The sequence below is a fragment of the Oncorhynchus kisutch genome, linkage group LG3 (assembly GCF_002021735.2).
Source record: "Oncorhynchus kisutch isolate 150728-3 linkage group LG3, Okis_V2, whole genome shotgun sequence".
Classification (NCBI taxonomy): domain Eukaryota; kingdom Metazoa; phylum Chordata; class Actinopteri; order Salmoniformes; family Salmonidae; genus Oncorhynchus; species Oncorhynchus kisutch.
In genome coordinates this window covers 2807670-2817671 of record NC_034176.2, presented here as the reverse complement: position 1 = coordinate 2817671, position 10002 = coordinate 2807670, and the positions used below count along the sequence as shown (strand labels likewise).

Sequence of the window (10002 nt, the reverse complement as noted above, 5' to 3'; positions counted from 1 at the left end):
CAATAACTGGCTAGAGAGCTTTTCTCTGCCAACTCTATTATATTGGCCTCTCTTTCTAACCATTATACATTGTAATGTAACAACAGCCTAGTAAATCAACTGCTGGGGGGGGGGGCTTTGATGTCCTGCAGGCTGCAGATTTGATGAATATTTCGCCCCATCCTTTTACCTTTTGCTCTTTGCCTTATGCATTTGTTTAAACGGAGCAACACAATGTTGAGAAACAAAAAGACATTTTAATAAACAAACAGAGACAGTCAACAAAAATAAAATTATTAAATTACATAAAAACGCTGTATAGGACATAGTTGTATTTAGGGTTATAATGTTGACGTTATTATAATGTCATTCTAAAAATAAAAATAAATGTGTTGTAATTCTAAATAATTGATAGTGATTTCATCTGAATTGTGATTGGTTGGTAGATATTAGTCCAGGCTCATTCAAAACACGTTTAACATTGAACGAATGTAAAAGACGTGAAACATTTAAATATTTTGCAACTCAACGATAGAGAAGAAGAACGAACACATTTTTTTCCAGTGTCAAACTTTTAACAGTGTTTTCTGTATATATATTTTCTTTGGGGGGGGGGGGGGGGGGGGACACACAAACGACACCCCAGTATAAAGAAGACAACTTCAGATACACGGGAAGAAGATAAGAGAAACCAGCCTTCGTGCCATACCCATCCCTGCAAGTGAATGTCTTTGGCATATGATCCAGAACACAGGAAGTAGAGCAGGACTCTTCCTTTCACACAGCTTTGAATAGAGATCAGGCAGCCAGGCTTTTTTTCTGTGTGTTGTTCCCGTCAGGGAATCACTTGCAACCGGGCAGACAAAGCATTAAAACATGGACGGGTCGTCATCTTTGACTCATTCAACCAATGATAGGGGGAGAGGAGAGCCAACGGCGTGTGGAACGGCTAACCCAAGGCAAACACAACAAGGCAGCGAGGGCTTTTAAATGAGCTTGGGGGGGGGAGTATAAAGGTATATGTGCTGCGGACACCCGGCACCTCACATCACACACAATGTTTCCTTTTATTCAAAATCCATTAGCAACCCTCCCGACATTATAAAAATACACATTTATTTTGGCCAAAATTGGATGAAAACACCACTTCAGAGCTCTTGGGAGGGAGTGAAGTAGCTGTTCCGGGCCTGTGGTATTTCTGTATGTTTTCAATCTGGTTTCATTAGATAGGTTTGGTTAGTGCAGGGGTGGGCAGTAGGAGACCTATTCACCAAGCCTGCTATTCTGCTTTTACAATGATGATTATTTAATGAACACATAGAATTCATATTTTTATGCACTCCTGTGTGTGTGTGTGTGTGTGTGTGTGTGTGTGTGTGTGTGTGTGTGTGTGTGTGTGTGTGTGTGTGTGTGTGTGTGTGTGTGTGTGTGTGTGTGTGTGTGTGTGTGTGTGTGTGTGTGTGTGTGTGTGTGTGTGTGTGTGTGTGTGTGTGTGTGTGTGTGTGTGTGTGTGTGTGTGTTCAAACCTGAAGCTTGGTGTTGTTGGTACCAGTTAGTCAGACATGAGATGTGTTAGCAGGATAATGGCCCAGCTGGACCAGAGGGTAGATGGAACAGAGTGCAGATGGAATAGAGTGTAGATGGAATAGAGTAGAGTATAGATGGAATAGAGTAGAGTGTAGATAGAATAGAGTGTAGATGGAATAGAGTGTAGATGGAACAGAGTGAAGATAAAACAGAGTAGAGTGTAGATGGAATAGAGTGTAGATGGAACAGAGTGAAGATAAAACAGAGTAGAGTGTAGATGGAATAGAGTATAGATGGAATAGAGTAGAGTGTAGAAGGAATAGAGTGTAGAAGGAATAGAGTAGAGTGTAGAAGGAATAGAGTAGAGTGTAGATGGAATAGAGTGTAGATGGAATAGAGTGTAGATGGAATAGAGTGTACATGGAATAGAGTAAAGTGTAGATGGAACAGAGTGAAGATGAAACAGAGTAGAGTGTAGATGGAATAGAGTGTGGATGGAATAGAGTGTAGATAAAACAGGGTAGAGCGTAGATGGAATAGAGTGTAGGTGGAATTGAGTAGAGTGTAGATGGAATAGAGTGTAGATGTAATATAGTAGAGTGTAGATGTAATATAGTAGAGTGTATATGGAATATAATAGAGTGTATATGGAATAGAGTATAGTGTAGATGGAATATAGTAGAATGTAGATGGAATATAGTAGAGTGTAGATGGAATAGAGTAGGGTGTAGATGGAATAGAGTGTAAATGGAATAGAGTGTAAATAGAATAGAGTGTAGAAGGAATATAGTGTAGATGGAATACCCCATAATGACAAAGTGAAAATGCTTTCAGAAATGTTTCCAAATTTACTGAAAATTAAATACAGAAATATCTCATTTTCTTAAGTGTTCACACACATGAGTCAATACATGTTTGACTTCCCTTTGGCAGTGATTACAGCTGTGAGTCTTTCTGGGTAAGTCTCTAAGAGCTTTGCACACCTGGATTGTACAATATTTCCACAGTGTTTTTAAAATTAATAGCGGAAGTTATTAAATACACTTTGGACGGTGTATCAATACACACAGTCACTACAACAATACATGGTGACTTTACAACAGTTACATATATAGGCAAGGGTCTATTTTTCTCCACTTCCTGTCTGACTGACGTGCCCAAAGTAAACTGCCTGTTACTCAGTCCCAGAAGCCAGGATATGCATATAATTGGTACCATTAGATAGAAAACACTTTGAAGTTTGTTGAAATGTTAAAATAATGTATGAGACTAAAAGACAATTGATTCGGTAGGAGAAAAATCCAAAGAAAAACCATGTGGATTTTTTGTTTTGAGAGAGAGCCCATGCTCTTACAATGGGAAGCTATGCAATTCTAGCTCCCAGATTGCAATTCCTATGAGATGTCAACAGTCTTTGTTCAAGGTTTCAGGCTTGTTTCTTCTCAAACGAGGAAGAATTTTAAGTTTTGAGAGTCAGAGTTGGAAATCAGTCTGTGGGCGGGTGACGAAGAGGACACGCACCTGCTCATTTTACTTTTCTATTGAACATACTTCTTTCTGTATGAAATGTTATAGTTTAACTACATTTTAGGGTACCTGGGGATAAAATAGAAATGTATTTTGACTTGTTTTAACAAAGTTTAGCGGTAGCTTTTGGATTTCTTTGTCTGCATGTTGAACTAGTGGATTACTCAAATCGATGGTGCCAACTAAACAGACTTTTTGGGATATAAAGAAGGATTTTATCTAACAAAACGACCATGCATGTTGTAGCTGGGACCCTTTGGATGACAAATCAGAGGAAGATTTTTAAAAAGTAAGTGAATATTTAATCGCTATTTGTGATTTTATGAAGCCCTGTGTTGATTGAAAAATATTTTGATGTGGGGCGCCGTCCTCAAACAATCGCATGGCATGCTTTCTCTGTAAAGCCTATTGTAAATCGGACAATGCAGTTAGATTAACAAGAATTTAAGCTTTTAACCGATATAACACCCTTGAATGTACCTAAATGTTTAATATCCATAATTTGTATGAATATTTTTTTGAATTGCGCGCCCTCCAATTTCCCCGGAAGTTGCCGACACCTAGCCCCAAGAATATTTATTTTAATGGCTGTGATAGGAGAAAACTGAGGATGGATCAACAACATTGTAGTTACTCCACAATACTAACCTAAATGACAGAGTGAAAAGAAGGTATTCTGTACAGAATAAAAATATTCCAAAACATGCATCCTGTTTGCAACAAGGCACTAACATAATACTGAAACAAATCTAGCAGCGCAATTAACTTTTTTTGTCCTGAATACAAAGTGTTATGTTTGGGGCAAATCCAATACAACACATTCCTGAGTATCACTCCATTTTTTTTCAAGCATAGCAGTGGCTGCATCATGTTATGAGTATGCTTGTAATTGTTAAGAACTGGGGAGTTTTTCAGGATAAAAAGAAACGGAATGCAAAGGCAAAATCCTAGAGGAAAACCTGTCTCATTCTGCTTTCCACCAGACGCTAGGAGATGAAATCACCTTTCAGCAAGACAATAACCTAAAACACAAGGCCGAATCTACACTGGAGTTACTTACCAAGAAGACAGTAAATATTCCTGTGTCCAAGTTACATTTAAAAAACCCACAACTAATTTGAAGATACTTTTTTATTTTATTATTTGTATTGTTTATTATATTGTTATTTATTTCCACTTTGACATTACAGAGTATTTTGTTTAGATCGTTGACAAAAAAAATGACAATTTGATCCCACTTTTGTAACACAACAAAATATGGAAATAGTCAAGGAGTGTGTGTATTTTCTGAAGATACTGTATCTCTTTGTGATTAAAAGTAGCAAGCACTCTGTCATGTTGTTTATTAAAACGTGTGTATGACAACCGAGCACTTATGTCATGTTGTCATGTTGTTTATTAAAACTCATTTTTCACTTTCACATTATTTCACCTATTATTCACTGTATCACAACTCCAGTGGGTCAGAAGTTTACATATACTAAATTGCTGCCTTTGAACAGCTTGGAGAAATTCCAGAAAATGGTGTCATGGCTTTAGAAGCTTCTGATTTTCATAATTTGAGTCTTTTGGAGGTGTACCTGTGGATGGATTTCAAGGCCTACTTTCAAACGCTGTGCCTCTTTGCTTGAGAACATGGGAAAATCTAAAGAAATCAGACAAGACCTCAGAAAAAAAAACGTTTTTTTAGACCTCCACAAGTCTGGTTCATCCTTGGGAGCAATTTCCAAACGCCTGAAGGTATCACATTCATATGTACAAACAATAGTACTCAAGTATAAACACCATGCAACCACACAGCCATCATACCGCTAAGGAAGGGGACGCATTCTGTCTCTTAGAGATGAACGTACTTTGTGCAAAAAGTGCAAATCAATCCCAAAACAACAGCAAAGGTCCTTGTGAAGATGCTGGAGGAAACGGGTTCAAAATTATCTATATCCACAGTAAAATTTGTGCTATATCGACATAAATAGCTAATCTGTAAATAGCCCACCCAATCTACCTACCTCATCCCCATACTGTTTTTATTTCATTTACTTTTCTGCTCTTTTACACACCAGTATCTCTACTTGCACATCATCATCTGCTCATTTATCACTTCAGTGTTAATCTACTAAATTGTAATTATTCTCTCCTATGGCCTATTTATTGCCGACCTCCTCATGCCTTTTGCACACAATGTATATAGACTTTCTTTTCTCTACTGTCATTGACTTGTTTATTGTGTTATTGGCTTATTGTTTACTCCATGTGTAACTCTGTGTTGTTGTCTGTTCACACTGCTATGCTTTATCTTGGCCAGGTCGCAGTTGTAAATGAGAACTTGTTCTCAACTGGCCTACCTGGTTAAATAAAGGTGTTCTCAACTGGCCTACCTGCTTAAATAAAGGTGTTCTCAACTGGCCTACCTGGTTAAATAAAGGTGCTCTCAACTAGCCTACCTGGTTAAATAAAGGTGTTCTCAACTGGCCTACCTGGTTAAATAAAGGTGTTCTCAACTGGCCTACCTGGTTAAATAAAGGTGTTCTCAACTAGCCTACCTGGGTAAATAAAGGTTAAACATTTTTTTATTTTTTTTTAAATAACCTGGAAGGCCGCTCAGCAAGGAAGAAGCCACTGCTCCAAAACCGCCATGAAAAAGCCAGACTACGGTTTGCAACTGCACATGGGGACTTTTTGGAAAAATGTCCTATGGTCTGATGAAACAAAAATAAAACTGTTTGGCCATAATCACCACCATTATGTTTGGATGAAAAAGTGGGAGTCTTGCAAGCCGAAGAACACCATCCCAATCATGAAGCACGGGGTGGCAGCATCATGTTGTGGAGGTGCTTTGCAGCAGGAGGGACTGGTGCACTTCGCATAATAGATGGCATCATGAGGCAGGAAAAGGATGTGGATATATTGAAGCCGCATCTCAAAACATCAGTCAGGAAGTTAAAGCTTGTTCGCAAATGGGTCTTCCAAATGGACAATGACCCCAAGCATACTTCCAAAATTGTGGCAAAATGGCTTAAGGACAACAAAGTCAAGGTATTGGAGTGGCCATCACAAAGCCCTGACCTCAAACCTATAGATAATTTGTTGGCAGAACTGAAAAAGCGTGTGAGAGCAAGGAGGCCTACAAACCTGACTCAGTTACACCAGCTCTGTCAGGAGGAATAGGCCCAAATTCACCCAACTTATTGTGGGAAGCTTGTCGAAGGCTACCCAAAATGTTTGACCCAAGTTAAACAATTTAAAAGGCAACGCTACCAAATACTAATTGAAAATATGGAAACTTCTGACCCACTTGGAATGTGATGAAAGAAATAAAAGCTGAAATAAATAATTCTCTCTACTATTAATCTGACATTTCACATTCTTAAAATAAAGTGGTGATCCTAACTGACCTAAGAAATTGATATTTTACTAGGATTACATGTCAGGAATTGTGAAAGACTGAGTTTAAATCAAATTTGGCGGAGTCGTATGTAAACTTCCGACTTCAACTGTATATATGTCTCCGCCTTATTGTAGATGGTAGTGGGGTGAATAGGCAGTGCCTCAGGTGGCTGAGGTTTTTGATGATCTTCTTGGATTTCCTGTGGCACCAGGTGGTGTAGATGTCCTGGAAGACACCACCCTCTGGAGAGCCCTGCGGTTGTGGACGGTGCCATACCAGGTGGTGATAAAGCCCGACAGGATGCACTCGATGGTGCATCTGTTAACAGTCGTGAGGGTGTTAGAGGGCAAGCCCCAAAAAAATGTAGCCGGCTGAAGTTTACCACACTGTCTGTGTGGCTGGACCATTTCAGGTTGTCTGCACGCCGAGGGAAACTTTTCACCCTCTCTGCTGCCTTGTCGAAGTGGATGAGGACCTGCTCCTTCTTCTGTCTCCTGAAGTCCACGATCAGCTCCTTCTTTTTGTTGACGTTGAGGGAGAGGTTATTTTCCTGGCACCACTCCACCAGGGTCTTGTTGTTGTTGGTAATCAGAACTACCACTCTTGTGTCATCTGCAATCTTGAGGATTGAGTTGGAGGCGTGTATGGCCACACAGTCATTGGTGAACAGGGAGTACAGGAGGGGGCTGAGCATGCACCCTTGAGGGGCCCCAGTGTTGAGGATCAGTGAAGTGGAGATGTTGTTTCCTACCTTCACCACCTGGGGGCGGCCCGTCAGGAAGTCCAGGACCCAGTTGCACAGGTCGGGGTTGGGACCTAGGGCCTCAAGCTTAATGATAATGCTGAATGCTGAGCTGTAGTCAATGAACAGCATTCTTACATAGGTATTCCTCTTGTCCCGAAGGGATAGGGCAGTGTGATGGCGATTGCATCATCTGTGGGGCGGTATGGAAATTGAAGTGGGTCTTAGGTGTCAAGTGAGGTAGAGGTGATATTATCCTTAACTAGCTTCTTAAAGTACTTCATGATGTGCACAACTGAGCAAGAGGACAAGTACATTAGAGTGTCTAGTTTGAGAAACAGATGCCTCACATGTCCTCAACTGGCAAGCTTCATTAAATAGTACCCGCAAAACACCAGTCTCAACGTCAACAGTGAAGAGGTGACTCTGGGATGCTGGCCTTCTAGGCAGAGTTCCTCTGTCCAGTCTCAACGTCAACAGTGAAGAGGTGACTCTGGGATGCTGGCCTTCTAGGCAGAGTTCCTCTGTCCAGTCTCAACGTCAACAGTGAAGAGGTGACTCTGGGATGCTGGCCTTCTAGGCAGAGTTCCTCTGTCCAGTCCCAACGTCAACAGTGAAGAGGTGACTCTGGGATGCTGGCCTTCTAGGCAGAGTTCCTCTGTCCAGTCTCAACGTCAACAGTGAAGAGGTGTCTCTGGGATGCTGGCCTTCTAGGCAGAGTTCCTCTGTCCAGTCTCAACGTCAACAGTGAAGAGGTGACTCTGGGATGCTGGCCTTCTAGGCAGAGTTCCTCTGTCCAGTCTCAACGTCAACAGTGAAGAGGTGACTCTGGGATGCTGGCCTTCTAGGCAGAGTTCCTCTGTCCAGTCTCAACGTCAACAGTGAAGAGGTGACTCTGGGATGCTGGCCTTCTAGGCAGAGTTCCTCTGTCCAGTCTCAACGTCAACAGTGAAGAGGTGACTCTGGGATGCTGGCCTTCTAGGCAGAGTTCTTTGGTCAAGTGTCTGTGTTCTTTTGCCTTTCTTTGTGTGGGCAGTTTTTCAGTGATGTTTACTCCGAGGAATTTAAAGCTTTTCACCCTCACTGCGGTCCCATCGACGTGGGTAGTGGGCGTGCTCCTGAAGTCCACGATCAGCTCCTTCTTTTTGTTGACGTTGAGGGAGAGGTTATTTTCCTGGCACCACTCTACCAGGGTCTTCACCTCCTTCCTGTAGGCTGTCTCATCACTGTTGATAATCAGGCCTACCATTGTTGTGTCATTGGAAAACTTGAGTTGGAGGCGTGCGTGGCCACGCATGGGTGAACAGGGAGTACAGAAGGGGGCTGAGCACATTCCCTTGTGGGGCCCAAGTGTCGAGGGTCGAGGGTCAGTGTGGCCGAGGTGTTGTTACCTACCTTCACCACCATACCGTGGTTCACACTTTCAGTTGGTGTGAATGCTGGCATCTATCCAGGTTTTTTTTGGGTTGGAGAAGTTCTAATCGTCACAGCAGAAACAGTTTCCCCTGCGTCCCCGTGCTATATTAGCTGCTAATGTTAGCATGTACCTGCGTCCCCGTGTTATGTTAGCTGCTAATGTTAGCGTGTACCTGCGTCCCCATGCTATGTTAGCTGCCAATGTTAGCGTGTACCTGCGTCCCCGTGCTCTGTTAGCTGCCAATGCTAGCGTGTACCTGCGTCCCCGTACTCTGTTAGCTGCCAATGCTAGCGTGTACCTGCGTCCCCGTGCTATATTAGCTGCTAATGTTAGCATGTACCTGCGTCCCCATGCTATGTTAGCTGACAATGTTAGCATGTACCTGCATCCCCGTGCTATGTTACCTGCTAATGTTAGCGTGTACCTGCGTCCCCGTGCTCTGTTAGCTGCCAATGTTAGCGTGTACCTGTGTCCCCGTGCTATGTTAGCTGCTAATGTTAGCATGTACCTGCGTCCCCGTGCTATGTTAGCAGCCAATGTTAGCGTGTACCTGCGTCCCCGTGCTATGTTAGCTGCTAATGTTAGCGTGTACCTGCGTCCCCGTGCTATGTTAGCTGCCAATGTTAGCGTGTACCTGCATCCCCGTGCTATGTTAGCTGCTAATGTTAGCGTGTACCTGCGTCCCCGTGCTCTGTTAGCTGCCAATGTTAGCGTGTACCTGCATCCCCGTGCTATGTTAGCTGCCAATGTTAGCGTGTACCTGCGTCCCCGTGCTCTGTTAGCTGCCAATGTTAGCGTGTACCTGCATCCCCGTGCTATGTTAGCTGCTAATGTTAGCATGTACCTGCGTCCCCGTGCTCTGTTAGCTGCCAATGTTAGCGTGTACCTGCGTCCCCGTGCTATGTTAGCTGCCAATGTTAGCGTGTACCTGCGTCCCCGTGGCACTAATTGAACACTTGTATCTTCCACAGCGGCACCAGGAGACCGGGAGTCCAATGTCTCTAACATGCTGTTGCCCATGGCTCCCTTCCAGCTGCGACAGCGTGCGTCGTCCTACGAGGCAGACCCGTGTTTAACAGCAGCCACACACAGCAGACACATCAGGCCCTCGGCCCATGCCACCTGAAACTTTAATGCAGACACCGAGAGACACGAGGAGAGGCGCGGGAGGAGGAGAGGGGCGGGAGGAGAAGAGCGGAGAAGAGGAGCAGTGACAGATGTGTACAGGGAATAGTTCCAGAGACAGTAATCCACACAACCCAAGGGTGTGTTGTAATAACCAAGGGTGTGTTGTAATAGCCGAGGGTGTGCTGTAATAACCAAGGGTGTGTTATAATAGCTGAGGGTGTGTTGTAACATCCCAGGGTGTGTTGTAACATCCCAGGGTGTGTTCTAATAAACAAAGGTGTGTTGTAATAGCCA

The 10002-nt window shown here is 43.0% G+C and overlaps 1 protein-coding gene across 1 annotated transcript; it reads left to right on the top strand.

The window, feature by feature from the left end:
- The first annotated feature begins 8704 nt into the window (after positions 1-8704).
- Positions 8705-9706, top strand: LOC116361767 (putative proline-rich protein 21). The gene is made up of 2 exons (XM_031816116.1): positions 8705-9392; positions 9552-9706. Exons 1-2 carry the CDS (start codon positions 8705-8707, stop codon positions 9704-9706), a joined length of 843 nt encoding a protein of 280 aa, XP_031671976.1.
- Positions 9707-10002: the final 296 nt, after the last annotated feature.

Coding starts and splice junctions, on each gene's coding strand:
- LOC116361767 (XM_031816116.1), top strand. CDS start 8,705: ATGTACCTGCGTCCCCGTGTTATGTTAGCTGCTAATGTTAGCGTGTAC. Junction 9,393..9,551: donor TAGCGTGTACCTGCATCCCC/GTGCTATGTTAG, acceptor TATCTTCCACAG/CGGCACCAGGAGACCGGGAG.